The sequence below is a fragment of the Meleagris gallopavo genome, chromosome 9 (genome assembly GCF_905368555.1).
Source record: "Meleagris gallopavo chromosome 9, MGAL_WU_HG_1.1, whole genome shotgun sequence".
In the NCBI taxonomy this organism is placed as follows: Eukaryota; Metazoa; Chordata; class Aves; order Galliformes; family Phasianidae; genus Meleagris; species Meleagris gallopavo.
The window spans coordinates 16,355,782-16,381,030 of NC_139412.1; the positions used below are offsets into that span (position 1 = coordinate 16,355,782).

General features: G+C 46.2%; 1 protein-coding gene across 8 annotated transcripts; it reads left to right on the top strand.

The window, feature by feature from the left end:
• The first annotated feature begins 11 nt into the window (after positions 1-11).
• Positions 12-25,145, top strand: SEPTIN6 (septin 6). Of its 8 annotated transcripts, none has more exons than XR_014884925.1 (11): positions 12-169; positions 3,616-3,730; positions 9,839-10,034; positions 11,207-11,393; positions 11,620-11,781; positions 15,873-15,969; positions 16,246-16,414; positions 16,903-17,035; positions 17,710-17,900; positions 22,170-22,911; positions 23,288-24,458. XR_014884925.1 is itself a non-coding variant. In XM_085230325.1 (11 exons), the coding sequence occupies exons 1-10, from the start codon at positions 143-145 to the stop codon at positions 19,742-19,744; spliced, it is 1,281 nt and encodes a 426-aa protein (XP_085086451.1). In that variant the 5' UTR covers positions 12-142; the 3' UTR covers positions 19,745-19,784; positions 22,170-23,231. The 8 variants fall into 8 exon arrangements, 7 of the variants coding, with proteins under 7 accessions (XP_085086451.1, XP_085086452.1, XP_085086450.1 ...); XM_085230325.1 differs by lacking the exon at positions 23,288-24,458 and adding an exon at positions 19,741-19,784 and having other exon boundaries at positions 22,170-23,231; XM_085230326.1 differs by lacking the exons at positions 22,170-22,911; positions 23,288-24,458 and adding exons at positions 19,741-19,784; positions 21,103-21,800.
• The last annotated feature ends 104 nt before the right edge of the window (positions 25,146-25,249 follow it).

Consider the following 25,249-nt stretch of genomic DNA (forward strand, 5'->3'; position numbering starts at 1 on the left):
CGGGGTCTCGGCGCGGGATCGCGGTGCGGGCGGGGCTCGCGGCGCGGGGCGACGAGGCGGTTCCACCCCCGTGAGGCGGCGCGGTGGGCGCGTCCGGAGCCGCCCGGCCGGGCGGGGCGGGCCCTGTGGCGGGCGGGCAGTGATGGCGGCGGCCGAGGTGGCGCGGCAGGTGAGAGCGGGCCGGGCCGGGCCGTGGGTGACGGGCGGCTCGAGCGGCGGCCCGCGGGGCTTCCGTAGGGGGAGCGGCGGTACCGCGCAGCGCCCGTCCGTACGGCTGCGGAGGGCCCTTCCGCGGGGGCGCGGGGAACGGCGCGGGGTTCTGCAGAGTCTGGGTGCGGAGGGCGTCCGACCGCATGTGTGTGTCTCTGTGTGTGTGTGTGTCTGTCTGTCTGTCTGTGTATGTGTGTGCGCGGGCCGGGGGTCTCGTACCGCGGAGCTGTGCCCGCCCCGCCCGCCGGGAGCCCCGGGGGGCTGCCCTGCGTGCTGTGCCGCACCGCGGTGCCGGGCTGGGGGAGCGGCGTCCGGCCGTGCAGCAGGGCAGGGCCGTGTGCCGGCATCGCCGGCGAGCGCCGCTCCCGGGAGCAGACCCGAACCGCGGCCCTTTGGCACCGGCGTCGAGGAGTGGAACCAAAGGCGGTCGGAACGGCGGTTTTCGGAAGCTCGCGTGATGCGGTGCGCCTGAGAGCGGGCGGTGCTCGGCCCTTCGGCGGCTGGCTGGATGCGGTCCATTGCTCCCACTCTCTTTTGCTCTTCTTTTGTGCTCGTCCTGCTGGGCTGTTAGCAGCTGAGCGAGGGAAAGAAATGCAAAGTCTTTACTTGCGCTTGACGTTCGTGGAGAGCGTCATCGCTGTCTGCTGGGTAATTGCAAGAGAGAATTACGGACCCGAACAAGCGAGAATGAATTGGTACGAGCATTGCTCTACTTTGCTGTTGAATTGGAGCCAAATGCAGTTTGGGGAAGAGGATGCCATAAGGCCAACGTCAGGGGACGTGATCTGATGCTGTTCTTGTTTAAATGCGATCTGAAAAGCTGTGGGGTGGACAGAGGGCTGGGGGCCCTCCCGGCTTCGGGATCTGCTGTTTGCCTCCTGGTGTGGGCAGCCCTGCTGCAGAGCAGGAATTCCCGGCCTGGCTCTCAGCAGAGGCAGCAGCAGCCATGCTGAGCGCTGCGGTGGGGCTTCGTGGGCGGCTCTGCCTCAGGCAGGTCTCTCCGTCCTGCTCTGGAGCAGCAGTGTGGGATCTCCCTGGTGCAGAAGGGTCTGGGTGCTGCTCTCGTGGCCGTTCATCCCGAGGGCTGCAATCTGAGCCTTACGCCCTTTGTGTAAACTGCTATTTAATGTGCGGCGCTGTTAGGCTTGGGGTAAATTGTTATAGCATCTCTGTATGGTTTTGGTACTTCTCTGTAGGATTTGGGTCAGTGGTGTCTGTGGTGTGGAGGAGCCTTCAGAAAAGGTGTGAAAATCCCTCCAGAGATGGAGAAATGAAACTTATTCACGAGGCCGACCTTTAGTTTTGCTTTGAGATAGCCCTGCCTGGCAGTGCAGCAAGAGCACATGTTGCTCTTTTTGTTCTTTTAATCTAATCACGCTTTGCTGCTTCCTCAGCAATAACAGCCTATTCTTCTCAGAGGTCGTTCTGCATGTGTGGGGAAAAACACAGTATGAGCATCTTGGGGCAGTGCTGCCGCTCACGTTGCCTTCCCACTGCCCACCTTTGCCTTTGGTGCACAGCCAGGCCAGCTCAAAGCCAAGGCGAGGGTTCTTGGCCGTCCATCTGACGCTCAGTGGGGCATGGGGAGCAGTGACACCTCCAAATCTGCTTCTAGTACACAGGCTCTTGCAATGTCCCAGCCTTGCAGGCTTTGGGCTGGGGCTGCTACAGCTGCGTGTGCCACATGGCTGTGTTTGACATGGTGGTTCAGCAGCTGCAACCGAAAATTGCGTTTTGCAGCACTCGTTTCCTGGCCTGAGACAAATGTGAAAGGCACTGTAACTGCGTGATAAAACCACAGGTGATGAGAAGAGGAGTGCACAGGAAATGACTCGCAGGGTAAATGCCTCCTCCGAGCCGGAGTAGTTTAACTTTGACTGTTTATTTTTCTTTTCCATCTGGATCGCACTTATATTTAGGGCTGTGGAGAAGATTTGTTCTTAATGAGAACCCACACACCCACCCACGCTTCCTGGAGAGAGCAGCCGCACAGAGACTGTCTTCCAGCATGCAGGTTGAGGGCTGTGTGTTACAGATACCCGTGCAGGCTCTCCATCCGCAGGAAGGATGCTGTTTGCAGGCCCTGTGCTCCTGTTTCTCCTTCAGTGGGGCAGTGCCTCCCTTCCCGGGGAGGGAACAGCCCCACACGCTTTCCAGCACTGCGTTGTTGTTTGGGTGAAAGCTGCTCAGTAAGGTCTGGAGGCATGGTGCTGGGGCTGGGTGAACATGTTGGCAGGAAGAATCGGGCTGATACACAAAATATGGCTGTGGGGAAACACAGTTACACATTGCAAGGCTGTAGATATGGTTAATGGCTGAAATCTATTTGGATCTTCACATTTGGGGGAATAAAGCTGCACCAGCAAACCAGCAATTACACAAGAACTGGTGCTTTGACAGCCTGCTGGAGTAATGCAGTCCCTGGAGATGTTTTTCTAGCCTGAAACACTGATGTAGTTAGCAAAAAAAAACAGCACACTTGTCCCTACAAACAGGTTTATTTACGTTAAAGCAGGGTTTTGAAGGAATAAGTTGAGAATTATACCCCTATGAACAGTTGCCTTATGGCTGTGGTATCTCATAGGAGCTGATGATATGCCTAAATGGCTGGAGGGGAATTTTCTACATTTGGCTCCTGAATAGCTTATTAAGAAAAGAGCTTTTGATCTGGAGGGAGAAACACCTTTCTAGGGGCTGCAGCAGGGGAACGTGCAGCATGCACAGATCTGCAGGGTTGTGGCACTGCCTGGCCACGCAGACTACCCCTCTTGTGCTTTCTTCAGCAGTCTCCTGGTGCTCATGGCCATCCTATGAATCTGAACAGGCTCGGGCTTGCAGCCTGAGGGGAGGGTACTGCTGTGTTTGGCAGCTCAACGGCTGCATTCTGTGTTGCTGTGTGCTGCAGCGAGCTGTGCAGGGGCCGTGTTTGGGCTGTTCAGATACCAGATGGAGGTACAGATTTCCTCATTGTTGCTAGCTTGTTTCTGTAATCAAAACTGTAATGTGAATTGTAATAGGCTCATGTGAGGAGGCATCGTTAATACCTTCCTTTGCCGTGGAGATTATTTTTTGCTTTCAGCGTAAGGTGAAACTTGAGTCTCTCAATAATTTCTCAGGAAACAAATGTTTTCCCACCTCTCTTTTAACCATCATGTTTGAGTATTGAACGCTTTGCACAGTTCAATATTGTTCTGACATGGCTACCATCTCGTATAAGGCAGATGGGGTGTTTTATGTATGCTGTTCGGGTTTGTTTTGGAGAAGGGCAGCATGCACAGGCAAGATTTACAGTGTTATGTACAAATCTGTGTAGTTGGCTGCACTTGGGAGGTCTTCGGGGTATGGAGAGAGAAGTGTATTTCGCATGAAAATGACACCAATTGTATATTTTTCCTTGCATTTCAGGGTGAAGGATGTCGTACTGTCCCCCTTTCTGGACACGTAGGATTTGACAGTTTGCCTGACCAGCTGGTTAATAAATCAGTTAATCATGGGTTTTGTTTCAACATCCTGTGTGTGGGTGAGTATTTCCATCTGGGGAAGTTCTGTTGCTGAAAAGGGCTTCTCTGAAGCTGGGTGTAGCTTACGAGTAACAGAATTAACAAAGTAGCTTTGATTTTAAATTTCCATCCCTCTGTTCTTTCTGTTCTAAGTAACATGATTTACTGGTGCCCTGGGGAATCCCTGCTGGGGTTATGGAGTATGGCTTTCTACCAAGCAGTGAACCATAGGAATAAAATGTCTAAAATCCCACGCTTTTATTATGATCTTTATTTGCCTGGTATGATTCAATTTCATATTTCTAAAAGCAAATAGGTACTCGTGCTGGAGAACTTTGTTCAGAGATCTTGTGTGGCTAGATATTGAATTATTATTATAATTATTTTAACAAAATACCAGTCGTGTTCCTCTTAAAGCACTAAAAGCTGTGTTGTTTTTTTTTTTTTTCCCCTTCCTTTAGGACATACTTGAATTAAAATAGTGCCTGGCCACACTGTGGCTGGTGATGCGATTGTCTGTGCTGCCATGTGTTACATGTCTCGGCTGGGGTCAGCCCCACACCCACACAGAGGCTGCCTGTCCAGCTCTGTGAGAGATCTGGCACAGGGTGCCAACCTGGGATGGGGTCCCGTGTGCCCAGGGCAGGGTTAAGTCTGAGATGAGAGGAGTGAAGTTCAGAGGGAGCACTGCTAAATGGAGCTGAGAGGAAAAATTTCCCTGACAAGGACATTCCCGTGAGATGATAAACTTTGCTGACAAGTAGAGGTCACTGCCAGGCTGAGTCAGTAGGTGGTTTGTACTGTACAGGAAAGAGATGTGAGCTCGTGAAACTCTCGTGTCCCAGAGCCTGAAGTTTGACAGTGTTTCCTTTTGCACACATGGAGCTGCTGGTTGTTTTTCTACAAGTTACAGGTGCAGCAGAGGACGGCTCCTGTGGTTAAAGGTTCCCCTCGATGTGTGGAAAGCAGTTGAACACCTCCGCTTTCCTCTTTGCAGAGCAGCATTGGAATGCAGTAATTGCTTGTCCCTCTGAATAACAAAGACCTGCCGAGATCAATATGCATTAGTTATTAATGTCAATCTTTTATGAACAGTAGCAACGCAGACATGGTTGAGTCTGAAATAAAGAAGAGAGTTTATTACATGGAAAAATGTAATGAACTCCCTTAGAAAAAGATTTGCAAATGTTTAGTTGACATACTCCTACTTTAAGGGGGCTTAGCAGAGCCTCTTTGAACCTGTGGTAACAAAGTTAAACTCTTAGAAAGAAAAAAAAAAAGCTCCTGGAATCCATCTGTCATTTAGACTGTTGGGTCTCACTTGTGCAGGCTGAGTTTGGGGTGAAGAACTGAAAGAACAGAAAGCAAATGAGGCTCGAGGCCAACAAAACAGCAAATAAGCAAATAAGTGAACTGATGACATAGGCTGCTGAACATGACAGAAAGGCACTTTGGTTCTCTCCGTTTTTCAGCAGCGTGTGGTGTTTGTCAGAGGAAAAATCCAATGACAGCTTTACTCTGCGCCATGCTGGAGCCAAGCCACTGATTCCTCCAGCTCCTGCTGGAGGAGCCAAGGAAAGCTGCAAAAATGGCTCTCAGCAGAGCGTCCAGATTAGAGCAATTTTTAGCTGTTCTCCTGCTGAAAGCTGTCTCCTCTGTCAGACAAGAGCCAAAGATAGAGTAGCCGAGCAAAGCTCTCAGAAGAAGTTAGGAATTGTGGATGGTTTCTCTGATATTCCTCAGCACAGCCATTTTCTTCCTGAAGCCTCTGTGCTGAAATGTTCATTTGTTAGTTCAGTACAAAGGTGGGGAAGTCTTTCACGGCTGAGACATTCTGTGCTGGATGAGATGGTGGAAAGAGACAGGAACAACAAGCTGAGGTTTTCATTTGGTAAACTTTCTCAGTTTTGGCCAGATCGTAGTTGTATTAGACTAGCATCACATTGTAAACAGGAGTTTCCCCCTTCCTCCCTCCCAGGATTTGCAAGGGATTTGTTCTAAGCAGCCTACTCAGTGCAATGAGAAACCACTGTTTTGCTGTAGAAATTACCTTCTCGTTTCCCAGAGGTGTGCTACAACTCTGAGCCTCTCACAAAGAATGATTCTTGTTTTTCTCCTTCTTTCCTTTGCATATTCAGTAGCTCCCAGACTGGACCCAACAGTTTCTGGCTTATTACTTCCCAGCATTCAGTTTGTGCTGGAATTACCATCCCAGCCAGACTGTTTCACCATGCATTATGCTCAGCCCCACGCTGGGTCTCCAGAGGAGCTTGGAGATGTGGGAGCGCTCATTGGCTGGGAAAAGAGGGCTGTGCACAGGTTTCCTCGTGCCATCTGCTCTCCAGCAGCAGCTCACTGTGGGGAGATGAGATGGGATCTTGGAGGTTGCCAAGTGATTGGTTTTGTAGTCAGTAGTGCAACCAGCTGAGTACAGAATTTCTCCAGCTGAGGAACTACAGGTCTGTGCAGCAGCAGCGCAGCTGGGAGGCCGCAGGGCCCTCTGTAGCTCTTCAGCATCATCTGTGGACCCGTGTTCCTCCCCCTGCCCCTGGCAGCCTGGCTTTGCCTTACCATTCCGCCTGTCAGATGAGAAGAACTATTTTCTGCTCTTCATGAGAGACAGCCTTATCAGGCTGCGCTGCCTCAGGGCTCGTCCTGACAAACCTGCTACATTGGATTAGCTCCCATTTCTTCACATGAAAGGGCTGTGCACACATAGACATTTTCTTTAAGATGGCATTGTTTGATATCTGGAGCCGTGGTTGTCAATCTGGGGAAGAGCAAGTGTTGCTCTCTCTTGAAAGGACTCTGCAGGGGTTCAAACGCTCTGTGCTTTTGAACAGCTGAGTGCTCTTCTGTGCTCCTGGAGAGCGGGCTGAGGCTGACACAGCTGGGGCTCTGAAGCCTGGGGGTGGAGGGGCAGCAGCAGCAGTTTGTTGGTTCACCTTACACGTGCTGGGGAAAGCAGATCGAGTCACCAGACTCAAAGAGGACAAAGAGGTTCGGCTTTTGTAGCTGTGGTGGTTAGCTTGCAGGGTGCTTTGGCAGTGGTGCCCCATGTCCAGGGCTTGGCTGCCCTAAAATCTGCCCCGTGCTGAAAGGCACAATGCTACTAGGTTTCAATAGCTGTCAGAGCTTTCTGGCGCAGAGTTAACAACAAAGGTCACCGTTCCTACCTTGTCTGTCCTCAGCACTTTGCCAGCCCGGAGAGCAGACTGCTGCAAGGTTGCATAATGCTTAAGTACAGTTTTGGAGATCAAATCTAAGCCTGACATCAGGCAATAATCTCCCTGCCAAGGACGTCTCTTGCTTGATTTGCATACACTGCTGCTTTTTCCATGGTAATTCTGCCTCCCTTAATCCCCATTCATCATTTCTGGTTTTTGGAGAAGATTCCAGCGCTGCTGGCTGGAGCGAGTGCAGCCGCCTTGTCCTTTTCATCAGCCCATCTGTTCCATCTGGACTCCCATCCTTCCAAGCAGCACTTGGCAGTGGTTACGTCTCCCAGCCAGCAGGGAACTGCCTCTGTTTAGGGCAGAAACTCCTGGGAGGCTCAGAAATGCTCTGTTCTTCAGTTTGCCCTTCAGAGTAGCACTGCTCCAGTTGCATTTCACATGGCAGAGCGCTTCATTCAGCCTGATACTGACTCGCATCATGCTCTTACAGCCAATGCCATGGCTCCTGTGGCTGAGTTGTTCTTGGGCAGCAGGACACACAGTGCAGAGCCTTCTTTGTACACTGCTGGAATGTGCATGCTGACCTGGCTGTGGTGATGGCTGGGCGTTCTGCTTTCTATACATGGAGTTGTAGGTGTTTGGGTGGGAAACTGTTGCCTCTGCAGTCATGTCTTGGCAGTTTAGAACTTCCCCTTTCAAAAGGAAAACTTCATCGTGAATTCACAGTCACCTTTGCTGGCTAGGTGTAGCATGCAGGAGATGGAATATGAAGATGTACTCTGTCTTCAGCATTTGCCTCCATCTCTTCTGCACTGCTGCTACTGAAAACCAGATGTGAAATTGGTTTAAAGTAGGCAATAATTAGGAGGTTGGAGACGTATCTGAACGTATCTGTCTTGTCCTCAGGGGGATGCTTTGCACCTTAAAGGAGGAGAGAGGCAGAAATAAGGGGGTTTTCGGTGTATTTTGCCTGCCACTCACAGAGACCTCATGTATTGGCTGCAGAGGGCAGTTCCCAGCCCCACTCTGTCATGCTGCACCTCTGTCATGCTGTCCGCAGCCACAGGGCTGGATGTGGGGCTGCTGCCTGTGGGATGGAGTGCAGGGCAGAAGCAGCTCCCTTGTCCCCAGGAGCCCGCTGGGGATCTATGCAGCTGGCTCCCTGCTCCATCCCGCCCGCCCAGGCAGGAACTCTTGGCAGGAGCTCTGGAAATGCTGCCGCCTTCTCAAGCTGTTTAGATGTCTGTCTGGTTTTTTTTTTTTTTTTTTTTTTTTTTTTTTTTTTTTTTTTTTTTTTTTAACATTGCTGTTTTCCTGGAATCCCTCAGAAAGGCCTGGTGAGGTCATGCAGGCTTTCTCATGTTAACTCTTGAAATCCTTACCCAAACCACAGCAGTGCTCCATGTTTTGTGCACCCACTGGTGGAAAGTGGTACCCTTACATCCCAAACAGAGGGGATTGTAGCAACTCACGCTGCTGGTGCTGACTCTTCTCCTCCTGGGGCTGCAGTCAGGTCAGTGTGAGGAGCCACCAAGTTGTGCACCTAGCATGGTGTGGCACTGGCTGCTGGCTGGCTCCCCAGGCACCTTTGCAGCTCAAGGCGTCTGTTGACTTTCTTGCTGTCTTCTGGAAAGATAACTGATATACAGTCCTGGCAGTCAGACGGTGTGCAGTTCCCAGGGTGGTGGAGTTTTGCCCTACCCTGTGCTTCAGCCTGGGGCTGGAGAAGTCTCCTCTCAGGCCAACAGAGAGGAATTTGCCTGCTTGCAGGGGTGAGACACAGGGATTTGGATGGAGGAGGAAGGGGAGGTGCTTCCCCTTATTGAATTGGGCATTTCATACAACTCTGGATCTATTGCAGAGCTTGAAGCCTATGAAAACAAGCAGTCTTTTCTTCTGAGTGAAGTAGGAAAATATTGATGGTTTTGTTGGGATCTAAGGGCTTAGGGAAGGAGGGAAGGCTGCTTCAGTGAGACACAGTCCCCTGGTGGGCCTGGAGCAGCCTACGCAGTGGGTGGGGTTCAGCTGCCTGCTGAAGTTACAGCAAAAGCCAGAAGAGCAGCTCAGAAATCATTGTTTTGCCAAAACACAGTGGTCCTCCCAGGGCAGCAGGGCAGCCTGCTGATAGGTGTGCAAAGGCAGATCCCGTGGACTTGGAGGGCTGGCTCTGTTGTCAGCGTGGCGAGGGAGGCTGCCCTGTGGAATGAGTGCCTGGAAGTTTGTTTTGTTCTCCCTGGGATGTATCTAAAACAAATTTAAGGCTGGTCTCTCAGATTTGTCTGTTCGCGCCAGATAAGGAAACAGCTCTCTGTTGATAGATGGAATCCAAATAACAGTTCAGTGCTGCAGAGCTTTTGGAAGCGGATTTTTGAGTGTAAGTTGCGCAGCCCCTAGGTGTATGGAAATGAGATATACAAGAAAATGCCCCTCCCCAGGCTGGAAGGCTGTCCCCCAGCTCAGTATATTGTGGGTACAAGAAACCAACTGCACAGCTTGCTGTAAGATAGGAACCAACTCAGTGTTTCTGTACTGAAGCAAGCTATTTAGTGGCTGCTAATTACAGAAATACTAACCTGGAGCATCTATTTTAAGAAGAGGCAATTTCTTCCTTCCTCTCCGTGCTTTCTGATGAAAACAGCATCTTCTGTAGTGCATTATGGGTATCTGCAGGATTTGAATGATGCTTTCCCCCTTGCCTTTTCAACTCTCTCTTTTCATCTCTCTTTTCTTACGATATTAATGGCCATTAGACTGTGAAATGTAATTTGCCCAGAATACAGACCTCCCATTGTACATGCCTTTCTGCTTGCCAGACGATCCCTTTGGAGCATGAGATCTGCTTTCATCTGCTACAGTTTCACCCCTGTTAGTGTTTGAATTAACAGGGTTTACTGAAAGGGCAAACCATGTTAATATTCAACAAAACATTTTGTCTCTCTTTTTCTCCAATAGGGGAAACTGGCCTTGGTAAGTCCACTCTCATGGACACACTTTTCAACACCAAATTTGAAGGTGACCCAGCATCTCACTCGCAGCCTGGGGTCCAGCTGAAATCCAGTACCTATGACCTGCAAGAGAGCAACGTCAACCTCAAACTGACTATTGTAAGCACAGTGGGCTTTGGGGATCAAATCAACAAAGAGGACAGGTAAGTGAAGAGGCAGAGAGGCTGTAGCATGACCCAGTTCACTCATGCAGGGTTTCCTTTTGTGTTCTCGTTGGGCCAGACTCTGCTCTCCTCTTTCCTTCTTACAAGTTGCCCGTGTCTTTTTTGGGGGATGGGACAGGGAGAAAAGAGGAGAGAGGCTGTGGTGTGTCATCACTGCTGCAGCTATCAGAGCAGCTTTTGTTACGCAGTCAGAACAATATCTGGGCTGCTGGTAGCCTTCTGCCCCAGTTCATCTGGTGGGGATTGCTGAAATGCTGCAGGGCATTTCTGTGCTCTTTGCCTTGTGCTGTACTGAATGCAAACTTGCAACCAAACGTCTAGTTTGGTCTAGTGGTCTAGTGACTGTTTGGTTTGATGGCCACTTCTGGTAGGGCTCTTCCATCTCACCTGTGGAAGCTCGATGAGTAATCATTGAAATGTAATCTGGGGAAGTATCTCTGGTAGCTCATGTCCCAGCAGGGCCAGAGCATGGTGGTGAAGGAGTGTGTAATTCCACCAAGTCCTCTCTAATGTCCATCTTCACAGAGGCATTGTGATGGAGTTTGCTTTGTTGTGGGTCTATTGGGTTTTCATTTCAGTTTTAAGATGCACTGATGTTCTTTGCACTGCAAGTCTGACAGGCTCTTGGATGGACTTGGAAAGGAAGTTGCAGGTTTTTTCTGCCTTAGAACACCGGGCAAAGGTAGCAGTGAATGGAGATGCATCTTTCACCTGTAGGAATTGGGACTGTGAGAGCAGCAAGCCATTTGTTCTGGGTGCAAGTGAGAGTTACACACTGCTGCCAATGAGTCTGCACTACCCTTCCTTTTATAAGCATCTCTCCTCACATTTTGAAGTATGAGGCCACTTTCTCTGGAGGAGATTAGTGTGTAGTAACCCACAGCCTCTGTAGCCCCTGTTAGTAATGTTTCTCCTCTCTGCTGAATTGTCAGCACTATTTTTGTCAAACAGGCTGACAGAATCTGATGTAAGACCACATCTTCTTGTCAGTGGTGCAACATTTATATTTCTTATGGGTGAGGAGGGGGAAGATTCAGAGAATTGGTCTTGGGAAGTGAATAGCTAAGCAGCAGCTCAATTTAAAAAGCTAGTAACAGAGTAGAGGTGGTTTACCTCCATGACATGTAAAAATCTTTTTCCTTTCATCAAAGCTACAAGCCCATTGTTGAGTTCATTGATGCTCAGTTTGAAGCCTACTTGCAAGAAGAACTGAAGATAAAGAGGGTCTTGCATAATTACCATGACACCCGGATCCACGCTTGCTTGTACTTCATTGCTCCGACAGGCCACTCACTGAAATCCTTGGACCTGGTAACAATGAAGAAGCTTGACAGCAAGGTAGGCAGTTTTAACTGTTACTGTGCAGGTCACTTTGTACATGATGGAAATGCTGCTGCTTTTCCAGGGCTTGTCTCCCCACCTGCATACCCCTTATGCTATGGCCCAGTTGGCATATGCATTCTTTAGACTTTCTGAGTGCTTTTAAGTTTTTGTAAGTTGTACTACAGACTTGGAAAAACTACCTGGAGTCAACCTTAGGACTTACCTCTCTGTTTCTTTCTAGGTCAACATCATTCCTATAATTGCCAAATCTGATGCCATTTCCAAAAGTGAGCTGACCAAGTTTAAAATCAAAATCACAAGTGAACTGGTCAGTAACGGGGTTCAGATCTACCAGTTCCCAACAGATGATGAATCAGTGGCGGAGATAAATGGAACAATGAATGTAAGTGACTCAGTGTTTCCTGCTCTCTCAGAACAGTACTGTCACTATAGGGGTGATAGCCTATATTGGAATGTTTCTTAAATCCACTTTCCCTTTTATTTTATGTCCTAAGAACAGAGGATCACGTTTTTGTAGTGTCATCCTATGTTAGCAGAGCCTTGAGAAAGGCTACCGACTCTCTGGCAGGCTTTTCTAGTCAGAAAGCAGATGGAATTTAACCCCTTCCTTGTCTTAATGCATAAGTGTTGACGTTCGTGCAGGGAATTGGACAGATGGTGAAGTCTGGCCATGCTGGGCATGGCCAGTCCTGTGTTGTGTATAATCAGATGAGTCAGATGAGTATTATCTGTCTGCTGCAATGAGCAGAATGTCTATAGTCTCTGTTCTATGCTCTGCATTTTTCACACCAAACAGCCTTGCTATCCTTGATGGGTGTCTCCTGCTGTCCTTGCAGTGGAGCCCCTTCACCTCCTTCACCTTACCAGCTCTGCTACTCCTGTGCACAGAGTTGCTATTTTCTTATTGATCTGCTGTTATTTAGCTGGGCTCTTGATCTGGTTTTGCCTTGCAGTTCTAGTGAAAGATGTAAAAAATGGGCAGGAAGAGTGGGCAGGTTAGAGCAATGCCTTCATTTGAGGCACAACTAACTGCTGATATGAGAGATATGTAATCCAGTCATAAAAGACAGTTTGGGCCACGGTAGCCCAGTGGCCTCTCTCTTTTCCAAATGTCTGCTTTTGGTCACTCTCAGAGTAGGAAGAGAAAATGTATATGATGCTGTTGTAGGCATTCTGGGTTGTATCAACTGGTGCACAGAGAGATCAGCTCTTTAAATCCTCTGTTAAACTGATGCAAATCATGATTATCAGGTGTTACAGTTGGAAAGATTAACACAGTGGAAGGGCAACATAGGACTATAACTGCAAAGGGACCAGCATGGATAGGATGGTATTTCAAAGGGAAAGTAAAGGTGCTCACCCATCTCTGAAGATCTGGGCTTGCAGGAAAGACTTCACAGTGGAGGGATCTCCAACCAGAGATCCTTCCCCCATGGCAGTCAGCCCTTAAATGGGGTCTAAGAGGGGTGCAGCCAGGCTCCATCCCTTCCTGTCACAGCTGAATTGCCTTCTCCTGTGCTCCCAGGTCTGACCCAGTCCTTTCCCCAGGTGATCAATCAGTGGTTCTGGCCATGACCATACACCAGATTTATGGAGACAAGGCAAGCTAGAATCTGAATGAAGTCAAGGCTCTTTTGCAGACCTGCAAAACTTGTATCTAGATGTTAATTTTACAGAAAACAAATTTGCTCATCCTTCAGGTCAGGAGATGTGTTTGTGGAGGGACCAGTAAAAGAGCCAGAATGGGATGTGTGAGGTCTGTATCTTAAACTGCCAGTTTTAATCACGCTTGAAATTGAACAGAAAACTTCAGTTTTTGTCAGTTGCCCTCACCTATGTGTTTGTGCTTTTCTACAGAAAGCTTCTTTGTCTATTACAGATTAATGTCTTTGAAAGGTTATAAATGTTCAAGTTGTGCTTCTTGCTGATCAGCAAACATTCTAGATCAGCTACCTCTTCTTTTTTTTCTTTTTTTTTTTAATTACAGGGAAAATTGAGACTGATCTCTTGATTACTTAATGTTTTGCTTATGACCTGCTTTGATTATCTTTACCATGACAAGTAAAATTAGGTTTTAAAATATGCAAACTCATTACTTAATGTGCATTCTAGGTTATTATACTGATGCATAAAGAATTCTTTTCAGAGTATTTTGCATTCAGAGTTGACTTACTGAACAAAGAGGCTACAGCCTGATGTGACAAAAATCAATGAATTGAAGATACAAAATCTGTGCCATCATGATCAGAAGAAGCATTTAGCCAGGAACAAAGGTGTCAAGTGCAGTATTTAGATACCAGTTGGATTAAACAAATCTTCAGAACAAGATGCCTGATTTTGCTTGAAATCAATTTGGTCTTTTTGAGAATCTCACTGTGTGTATGTTTACAAGAGATGTAGAGAGCACTTGAAAATACTCTCCAAAATGCTTTGGATCTCCTCCCATCCAGGTTTAATTCTTAAATCACAATACAAAAAGCAATCTCTGCTATTCTTTCAGCTCCCAGCTGGCTTTTCCATTTTGAATGAATTAATTTAATTACTGCAGAATATATTCTCCCTACACCTGGTAGTTAAATGAAGCCATGTGCAACTATGTGAGCTGTCTGTTCCACATGGTGGGAGCTGGAACTTACTTTTGGAAAAAGGAAATCACCAGCACTTTCTCCCTAGCAAAAACAGCAGCCTAACAGTTGATGCCGATAGGATAATAGGATACATAGGATAGGCCTACGCTAGCAGCATAGGCCTAGCTCTGTGCTGACACGCATCCTTCCATGTGCTGGCCTGTCAACACGATTGTAAAAGTAACTGTGTGAAGCCTGCCTCAAGAGGCTGTGGTCCTCACAGCCCAGAAGAACCTCTCCAGACTGACCACTAAGCCCCATTTGTACTGCTGTGTTCCTCATGAGGGAGTTGTGAGGCCAGGAATAAAAGCTGAAGAGCCCATCTTTTTGAGTGCTTGCAGGCAGCTTTGCTATTTGACTGCATGAGCCACACTCTGAAAGTAGAAAACACCCTGAAATCTTTTTCTTGTCCTGTTACTCACTTCTCCACGATTTCAGATAACTTGTGAAATTAAAACTTGTCTACTTACTTCTTTAAACAATCTAGGGTCGCTGATCTTCCATACCATTGGCAACCTGAGGCACTTTTAATTGCCCAGAACCAAGCACAGTTTAAAGGCTCTAGCTAACAAATGTCTCTGCACAGAACTCAGCAGAAGGGTTGAGTGTATGGAGCTGGCAACTTTATTTTTACATACTGAAACCTTGCAGTTGACTTCTCTGCAACTTGGAGGAAGGCTGTATAGTTCCCAGGAGCAAGCGGAGGTGAGGAGAGACCTCACTTATTGCACAACAGATAAATGCAGCAAAGATAGCAGAGATGGGGTTTTCTTGCCTGAGTTTGGGGAATGAGGGGTGAGCCTGCTGAGGTGTTGGGAGCAGTTCTATTCCAACCTGGCTGAATTTGTACTGGGAAAGTCTCTTAACCTCTCTACAGAACACAAGAAGAACCTTCTTTATGTAGAAATGATTATTCTGTGTTTCTGGGTTACAACAAACAAATACCTCTTGTTTGTAGCTAAGCATCAGGTACTGGAAACAATTATCCCTTATGGAGTGTGTCCTGGCTTTAAAGAGAGTAGTGAGACACAGTTGAGTTGTACCAGCTGTGCTCTGCTGTCTTCAGTGTCCCTTCTTGTGATTATGATCCCTGGATTCAGCCTCCTTTGTCCTCTTGCTGTACAGCCATCAGTATCACAAGGACTTTATAAGCCATCAACATGACTTTGGATTTTTCAGAACCTGAGAAAAGATGCAGTTTTGATACAGGAGCAGTGAGAGGGAGCCCCAGCACATGCTATGGGCAGCACCAGCAGGTATCAGTACCAGGTAGGGCTCACTGCAGCCAGCGAATGTAGGGTCCTTCCCAGCTCAGCAGAAACTGATAAAGTGCAGGGACGAAGCAAGCAGGGAGAAAACCTGTTAATCTCAGTAGAAGGAGAGACTTCAGTCTCCTGATTGGATAGAGCAAGTTATCTTGTGTTCTGGTGTGAGCCGAGGGAGTGGGAGGAGGATAAAAAATGAAGGCTTGTTTATTGCTTCTGTGCTTGTGCAGATGTTCTCCTCAGCCACCGCAAGCCCCTGGGACAGCGCCGCAGGCAGAGCCGCACAGCGTGTTGTTCCAGCTGTCACTCTGATGCTAGTTTTGCACTGGCTCATCTCACCTGAGACCCTGTGGCTGGGAGGATCAGCCAGGTAGAGGACATAGAGTGGTAGCACTAACAAGGTTTCCAAAAAGGACCTTCCCTTCTTCCCCTTGTCTTGGGCTAGCAGCCAGTGATTAGACTCCCTGAGATTAGCGTGTGCGTAATGAGTGTCTTGCACAGTGACTGTGCTAAGCTCTGTGTGCTATCCTGTCAACCAGAGTGGAGAGGGACTAACTAAGGTTGCATTAAATGTGTTCCAGGCCCACTTGCCGTTTGCAGTGATTGGGAGCACGGAGGAGATGAAAATAGGAAACAAAATGATGAAAGCTCGTCAGTACCCTTGGGGCACAGTGCAGGGTGAGTCGAGACGTGAAAATTTCATGGCATGAATGGTGACATTTCCACCAGGAGGCAGTGGACTTGCTCTCGTGAGAGGAGCAGGGACCTGCTGGACTTTAATTTCTCTTGGAGGTTATCCTTTGTGTCCTTGTAATAATAAATCCTTGTGTCAGGACAATAGCAGCAGTGTCATCTGTTCAGAAGGGCTGTTAAATCTATTGGAGGAGTAGCCAATAGGGAATGTGAGAAGAGACCTTTGTTTCTACCCCTCTTACCTTTAATGTCTTCTTACAGTGGAGAATGAAGCTCACTGTGATTTTGTGAAGCTGCGGGAGATGCTGATCCGTGTGAACATGGAAGACCTCCGTGAACAGACCCACACACGGCACTACGAGCTGTACCGGAGATGTAAGCTGGAAGAGATGGGTTTCAAGGACACCGATCCAGACAGCAAGCCCTTCAGGTGGGACCCTGGAGTAGGAAGGAGAGCTTGAGGGAGGAGGCATCGTTGGCTGCACTGAGTGTTTGTGTGTATGTGTGTGTGTCCTCGAGAGAGCATATAAAGAACCAACGTGGCAAGAAAACCTGCCAGGTCAGATGAATCTAGACTTCAACAAAGGTGTCGGCTGAGTGAGAGAAGGTGAAAGTGCAGAGAGCATGTGCAGGGCTGACTGAAATGGCAGACGTTACAATGTCAGTGCTGCAGGGGTGCTGAGGTGTCCATCTGAACGAGTGTTTGTTGCCAGCTGGTCTCTCTGAATTGCCTAACATTCAACGTATAGGGAAAGTACAATAGCTTACATACCTCAGAAATGATTGGATAAAGATGACTTTGAGCATACATGGGTGGGTGGTTGGAAAGCAGTTTTCATGGTGAAAGCCTGATTTGAGAGACTTGGGGAAAGTAGAGTTTGTCCTCGGTTGTATCACAGGGCTTTTCTTTCTCTATAGCTTACAAGAAACTTATGAGGCCAAAAGAAATGAGTTTCTGGGGGAACTGCAAAAAAAGGAAGAGGCAATGAGGCAAATGTTTGTCCAGAGGGTCAAGGAAAAAGAAGCAGAGCTGAAGGAGGCTGAAAAAGAGGTGAGCACTACAGTACTTGTCTCTTCGTGGTTATGCATGATACACTTCCAAGTAGACAGCTGCTGCCACACACACCTCCTGCAGTGTGGTTTAGGACTTTGTTAAAAACTAACAAACAAAAAAAAGCAACTAAAGTTTAACTTGGTGCACTAAGGTACTAGTCCTGTAGGACAAAGCTAGATTGCAGAGGTTGCCTGTACAGCTTACTGTGCCATGAAAGTGCCGTATGCTTTGATTCTGACTGACAGCTTTGGCATGCCAAAATTCAAGGAGAGAATGTATGTAAGTTTGTTATATAAAAATTATACCCATACAACTTTCTTAGTGTTGGGGAGGGGCATGAAAACCCACGAATGCATTTTAAAAGAAATAAGGCCAACAACTCTGGTAAGAAAATGAAGTGAATTGATGATTTATTTATTTGTTTGTGATTATACTCTCCCAGTCCTCCACAGTTAGTCTGTGCACTGGTTCCTCACTAGAATAAAGCTTGTTGTGCGGGCTGCTTTGGAAGAAGACTTTTCCTGCCCTTTGTCTATGCATTGTCAGTTCAGGGTGCAAGAAATGATGTAAAGTCCAGCAGAGATTTGTGGGCTGAGATCTCATGAGAATCCTCTGCCTTTCTTCTGTGAACAGAGTATCTGGTAGTGTTCACCTCTCTCTTTTCTCTCTAGCTCCATGAAAAGTTTGATCGTCTGAAGAAGTTACATCAGGATGAAAAAAAGAAGCTGGAGGATAAGAAGAAATCTTTGGATGATGAAGTTAATGCATTTAAACAAAGGAAGACAGCAGCTGAATTGCTCCAATCTCAGGCTCAGCAGGCTGGAGGATCACAAACTCTTAAGAGAGATAAGGAAAGAAAAAAGTAAGTTGTTAACCTGACGGTATTTGCTGCTCTTTTAATATTCATATCTCTTTCCCAACCTAACCAGTCTTTATCAGGGGAAGGTTTGCAGACAGATATAATCCCTAGTAAGGCTGAGTGGTAGCTGGATGCGTTTTAGCTCTACCTGTCATCCTCAGGAGCAGTGAGCACAGTACCAGCCTCCCTTACTGGTTGCTGACAGCATGGAAGAGGATGAACTTGGTTCAGTTTGCTGGGATTCCCTGCCCTTCCTTTCGTCTGTCAGTGTCTCTAATTAAGTAGAAGGTTAGGATGTAGTTAGCAGGAGTGTCCTGCTACTCCAGAGAGCAGTGTGTCCTATTTCAGGGTCTTGATTAGGTTTAGAAAAAGCTTTGGAAATTGTTCAGGGAACATAGTAGTATTGAATTATTGAATGTGCAAAATGTAAGTCTCTGAAAGCACTAGTCTCTACAGCCTTATACCAAAATTTGACCTCCCCAGAAACAGTGAGAGATAATGCACAGGTTTAGAAGAGTTCCCCATGTAAGGGAATGGTGTGACAGCCCCTTGTCAGCCCCTTGTCAGAGTCTCGGCTCTGGGATATCAGCAGTGCCTTAATGTTCTGTAGTTCCCCAATAGCAACCCAGCTGTGCAGCTGAAACAGTTTTCCTGATTTACCCAGCAATGAGAAGTGGTACATAATCTGAAAGGGATGTCTCACCTTAGCATGTGTACAAAGAGCAGTGTGCAGATAGACGAGTGTCTGTTTTTTATACCATTGTTGTATAATCCCCTCTCTGCACATCCGTGAAGCAAATCCATAGTAGATCCTGCCAGTACAAGGCAGTTTTAGTACATGGGGAACTGCTGTTAATATAAAGAATATGGCACATGCCCAGATAGCTGAGAGGACTGCTTGTCAGGAAAAATATCCCTTAACCATTATACTTGGAATCAAGCGAGACAGGAGAGGAAAGACCCAATAACCAGAATCAGATCCTGTTTTAGTCATTTTAGTTTTGAGCTGGAACTGCTACAATGTCAACATTCTTTTGCAATGAGCAATTAGTGCTCCTGCCCTTTTCTCGCTTGTCCATTCCTTTTTCCAGTGTGTATTTTGATTTGCCTTTTTGAATTACCTTCAGGGGTTTTTAATGTGCTTTCGTACTGAGGAGCCTGAGACTAACTGGGGCCAGATTTTTCTCCCCAGCCTTTGTGAGGAGTATACAGCTGTGTTTCTTTCATGGTTACAGCTCTCAGACGTCTGCTGAGGACTGCTGCAGACTTCTGAGCAGAGATTAGTCCAGGTCAGGAATGCCAAAAAGGGAGATGACATGCCCTGTACTATGAGCACTTAGTAGCTGTGGTCCAAGTCACATACTTGTTCCTAGAAGCAATTCTGACCTCAGAAGCACTCCTGACATGAAACACACTCCTATGAGAATGCACTGGTACCATCCTTGTTGATTAATTATGGGGCAGGGTGAACTCTGTGCAAGTGGTAGATCAGTGCTTGATTCAGGCTTGGGAAGAAATTAGGTTGTTTCTCCCTCCTCCAGGAAAACAACAGTGTTAAAAATGGCAGAGCTTTCTTTACTCTAACCTCTCCAGTTGCCCTTAATGATTCATTTTGGTGTTTAGATCATAAATCTCTATAACAATCCATGAATTTCACAAGCCAGTAGTTTAACTGTGTCGTGTTCAATAGTGGCTGGCAGTGCACACTAGTCTTTTTCTTTCACAGATTACTCTTTTTGACCAAAGCTCAGTAGTTTGCACTAATCATGGCTTGATTTCTTTTTATTATTTTTACATCATCATCATCATCATTATTAGCTCTTACATGTATGCTGTTTTACAGTTAACTGCTGTTTGGCTGCATGGTGCATGAGGCACGTTGTCCTGGTAAGCGTCATTAACATATATAGACCTCACAGTGGGATCAGTTACAGTTCCTAAAAAGCAGACCCTATGCAACTCCAGAAGCCTCTAAGTGTTATCATCTCTGTCTTATTCTGCTTTCACCCTTACTGTACGGGCTTTTCACTCTGTTTCTATATAAAGTTGTAGAACAAGGATGCCATGAAGCATGTCTTCAAAAATTTTGCAAAGTAAAATGCAGATGGAATCAATATTTGGACATTAATATTTGGACATTAAATGTGGAAAAATAAGGATTAGGTCCTCTTCCTTATAAATGTTTTCAGCAGTTTGCTGGCTCTATATTTCTGACTCCCTCAGAAATAAATGAGATTCTTTAATCACGTAGGCCACGTTGATACTATGGCAACAATTGCTATGGAGATGTGATGATGGAGCCCAGCTAGCCTGAAAATCTCTTTCCTTTCTTCTTCCTCTGCTCCCACCCCTTCAAGTCACAGGGTTAGCTTGGTTACAGTGCAGGATACAAAACTGGTTTCTATTTCCTCCACTCCCAACAGATGGTAAAGTCTGCCCAAACTAGAGTTTTCATTTATCCTAAAGCACCAGAGAAAGAGTGTGTGAGTATTGTCGATTGACAGCAGTTGATTTTCCAAAATCATGAGAGATGTGGAATGTTCAGCAATAATGGAAAGCTCTGAATATAGACTAAGACACTTTATGACATTTTTAATGGCCCAGCAGGCTGCCCCGTGGCTGGATATTCACTTGTAGCAGACACATGTCTGGAGTCATGCCAAGTGTGTGTGGTTTGGGCAAGGCTAGTGGAAGGAGAGGGCTGTGCTCAAGCTGTGGCCAGAAAGCCTGCCAGAGCACTTTGCCTCAGATTAAGGCCAGCATCTGAGGAGTCTCTGATGAATTTTGCCAGGGCACAGGGGGTTCCCACTGAAGCAGAGCTCTGTCAGCAGTGTCCCACTGTGAGTCTGTCCAGAGTGTCTCTGTCTTCACATTAGTAGGGATATGAAATGGCTAGATAGTCATTGGCAGGCTTGTCGAACAGAGAAGGGTGTCTGAAAGGGTTTACAAACATAGCCATAAATAAGCATCTGCAGTGGGAAGTGTCAGCAACTACTGTAAAGTGAAGGCTAATTTAAACAAAGATGTCTAAGAAATGCACCTGCCTGGCAGGAAAGCATCATTACGGTTATTAGCTAAACTGCTAATGACAGTGGGTTACTTACAGCTGTGCTGAGTGTTTTTAAATGAGCCTTTTTAATTTGCTATTGATTCTCTGGTGAGAGGAAAGGGAAAGCTTTTAAGGGAATGTCTTGCTTCTTGACAGAGCAACAGTATCTATTACCCAGTATGAGGACAACAGCATCCCCAGCCTGAGCACAGGTTTCCCTGAGGTGGGATATGTTGGAACAGCAGCATTTAACTATAAAACATCCTGACAACTCAGCCTCTCGGCCAGCTTTCCCTGCACACAAACCTACAATTTACGTTTTCTATCAGACAGAATCCTAACTATCTTCTGGTCTGCCCTTAAGTAGGGAATAGCTGATTACCCAATTCCGTACCTCTTATCTCCACCAAGACAAGTTGAAAAGCAAGTACACATTATGCTGTCAGTGAGAGGTGTTTGAGTTTAACTTCAATGGGGCATTCCACTAACAGAAGAGCTTCACAAGGGTTCTGCACTGCTGTTGTCTTGAGGAGTCTGGTAAAATGAATGCCTCTGCTGCCAGCAGTAACTGTAATGCAATGAAAAGACCAATTCTGTGCTTTTTCAGGGTCTGAATGTGGATAAATAAGCTCAAAGAACATCAGTGTTCATTCTGGTGCTGGGTATGAAGGCACAGCTAAAGTGCAGTTGAGGGTGAACGTTACTGATTTCTGTTGGGATTGGATTGCTTTTGGCAGTCCGTGTAACTGTACATTGTTGTGTGTTAGGCTTTGAATCAAATAAAGTTCTTTGTTTCCACTATACAAACGCAGACAGTGCCTTTTTCAATGGGCATTTGTCCTTGTTAAATTAAATATGTATACATGGTACTTTTTCAGAATTCAGAATAATACTCTCAATATTGATCCATAAAGTATTGCAGGCCCCAGTGTTTTGCAAGGATATAAATAAGTCACAATGGAGGAGTTCTGTAGCTTGCAAAAACTGTGAAAGGATTGTTTTAGAGAAGAAATGTGGTTCATCCCACTGCTGAGTGTGTGTGTGTGTGTCTGCATAAAGCATGTTTTGTAGTCAGATTAAACTTTATTAACACATAGCAACATTTTCTGTTGTGTGTGTGTGTTAGGAAGCATATTTATGGTTTTTTTTTGTTGTTGGGTTTGTTTGTTTTTTTTTTCATTAATCCATAAAACCATTAATCTGCCTTTTTCTTTCATTTTCAGTTCGGGTTTCCTGTAGAACCTTTCCCTTCGCACCAGAAGCGAATGCCCCCACATTCGGTTAACACGCAGCCATGCCACTGTGCCTGTTTGCTCACCTTTACTCATTGCTCCCTTACTGTGCTCACCAGTCTGTTCTAAGCACCCTTGGCTGTTCTGGGTTACAGTTGTTTCTGTGAAGAACTCAGCAACAGCCTCTGTGGAACTGGCGAGAGATGCTTGTGGCTGATAACTCCCCCTCTGGTCAGTGGCAGCTGCCAGGCGCTTGTAGCATCACCACTTCTCAGTTACGCAGCTTTTTGTCTCTCCCCTGCCTTTTGTGTGAGGCTGCATGATGACGGCAGCTGCTCAGTGCTTTTCGTGCCACCAGGGGTCGACTGTAAACGCATCCCGGTGCGGTGGTCTCCAGAGATTGGCTGCCCTCTCACCTTTTTAGTTTGCAGTAGCTAACCTATCATTGCCCTGCTGCGCTGTCATGTGCAAATCAAATCATTCTAAAGGACTTTTTGCCAAACTTGACGTCCTCGCAGGCCTGTGGGCCTGAATCCAAACCTCAGTTCCCAAGCCTGGGGGATTTGTCAGACTTGGATCCATGGTTTGCAAATAAGTGTTCTCTGAATGCTGCAGGGGTCACGAAGGATCTCCTGCCTTGTCTCCTCAGTGTGCTGGGCTGGATGCGCATCCTGGATCCAATCTCAGGGAAAGCTGGTCACCTTGCTGTACATACCAGTGCCTGTGAAGAAAGGTGACGATATTTCTTTGCCTTTCTTCTCAGTGATTCCAAAAATTTCTTGGTTTAATGCAAAAAGTATCACCTTTGATTTTTTTTTTTTTTTTTTTTACATCTGTTTAGAAAAGTGCAGATGTTGGCAAGTTGCTTTTTATATTTTCAACAAAAGCCTTGTTCTAATGCAAGATTTGCACTAAAAGAGAAGGTGTTTGCTCTTTGGGGCCAGGAGTTCACCCAGTGGCTGAGTGCAGCTGCAGTTTGCCTGCAGGTGTCTTTTCTGTGTATTTCTGGATGAGTTGTTTGTTTTTTAAATAAAGCCTTCATCAGACAGTGAATTCTGGTTAACATTTACTTCTTTTGTTTTTTTGTTTTCTTTGCCCTTCTTTTACAGTAACCCATGGCTCTGTACTGAGTAATTATCCCTGAATACAATGGGCTGGAATGGACCTTCATTTACTTGTTAAATCACAGGGTCTAATAAAACGTGACAGCATTTCAGCTGTAACCTTTCCATGGTGTTACTCTTGCTCTCTGCTATACTCTTGTTGTGAACTTGTCTTTACTATGTACTGGTGGTTATTGCTTTATTAAATAATATAAAAGGAGTCCTAATGAGTTTGGGACACTGCAGCTTTAATTTCTCTCTCTTTTCTTTTTTTTTTTTTTTTAATCCATACAGTTAATAGCCTCCCCCTTTCTCTCAGTCCCTCTCTATCCAGAAAACGTAAAAATAAGTTCTGTGAGATGAGAGTTATTTTTGCTGGCAAAATAACAATGCGGTTTAAGTGTATTTATTGGTGACGTGAAGATGACACCACCACCTTAGTTTGATTATCAAATAGTCAAGAGATTAAAAAGTTTTCTTCATACTTGGGGCCATTTTCATGACGTCATTTATCCTTTATTATTTTATTTCTGGATAATGCTATGTAAAGACTGGCATTTAATAGGCGTTTTGTTGTGACCCTGACCCTCCAGTTGCACTCCGTGCAGGCAGGGAGACTCCACATGTCCTGAAACATCAGGGTGCGTGCTGGCAAACAGTTCCAACAAAAACCCTTCAAACCTAAAGGTTTCTGAAAGATAAGCACGTGTCAGAGTTAGCAGGGTAGGTAATGCAAGCCAACTGCTGAGGATTTTTCTAGGAAGGTGTTGTTTGGGATGGTGCTAAAACCTCACAGGCTTCATTTTGTGTTAGCAGGCTGGCTGCTCATGCTAACAGGCTGCAGCCTGGCCTTTCCCTTTGAGGCAATCAAGGCAGCTAGAACTCTTGACTGCAATGTGTTGTCTCAGTTTTGCTATGAATACGGTTTTATTTCCTGTACAACTCTTGTGGGTTTTTTTTTTTTTCTTTTAAAGCAAGTTAAAATAATTTGAGTGGTTTGCTTCATTCTTTCTTATTGAGTGCCCTCTTCCAAAACAGTCAGGGGTTTCAAGATTATCTTTTAAAAGAAGCATTTAATGCAGGTTTTTTTCTTTAACCCATACTGCAAGTCACTGGTTGTTCTTCCTGACCATTTGCCTTATTAGAATGCAATTAAAAGTATTTTAAAAGAAAAAAAGTGTTTTACTTGTGTGATTTCCATGAAGGTGCCATGAGATACATAACCTCACAGAAGGAGGTTCCATCTCTCCTGTCAGCTGTTTTCATGTTGCATCTCTTTTCTCTGCTTTTTGAATGTCTTTCTCTTTTTTGCTAATCTTCTGTTGTTTTTTTTTTTCTCTTTTTTCCCCTTTCTCTCTCTGTAGCTTTTTTTAATCTGTCTTCGCCAGCTGCACGGGGTCTGAGGGAGAAGATTGCCACTTCTAGAAGAGGTTAGGGGTCCTCTGGCTGGGGCGGGGGGGACAAATTTCAGTGTTAGCATTGGGGTAAGAAGCTCTGTACTGACTTGCATGGTATCTAAATGAGGTGTCCTGTGATCTGTGTGACAGGATGGCGGGGGGCTGGTGGGTTACCCGCGGGTTTGGAGAACACAAATGTGATGTTTGGACTAATGATGTAGCTAATACATTTTCAAATATTGTTAGGAGCATTTTTTTTTTCTTCCTAATTATGTCTTTAATAATATAAATGTTGCGGGCTTCCACAGGGCTTGGAGCTGGGGGGTATTTTCAATACACTGTCGTTGGGTCGGTTTAGGGAAGTGCGCAAATCTGAAGGAATGAAAAACACGGTGTGACGTGAGATGTTGGCAGCCACAAAGTATTTAATTTTAACAGAGAAATAAAGTCAGAGCTGTGTGTTTTCACCGGTGTCCGTGCCCTTTGTGACCCAGCAGCCTTGCTCCCATGAGGGCGGTGGGGTTATCTCACAGCACTGCCGTGCCCTTCCAGCCTTAAGGCCCATTTCGAA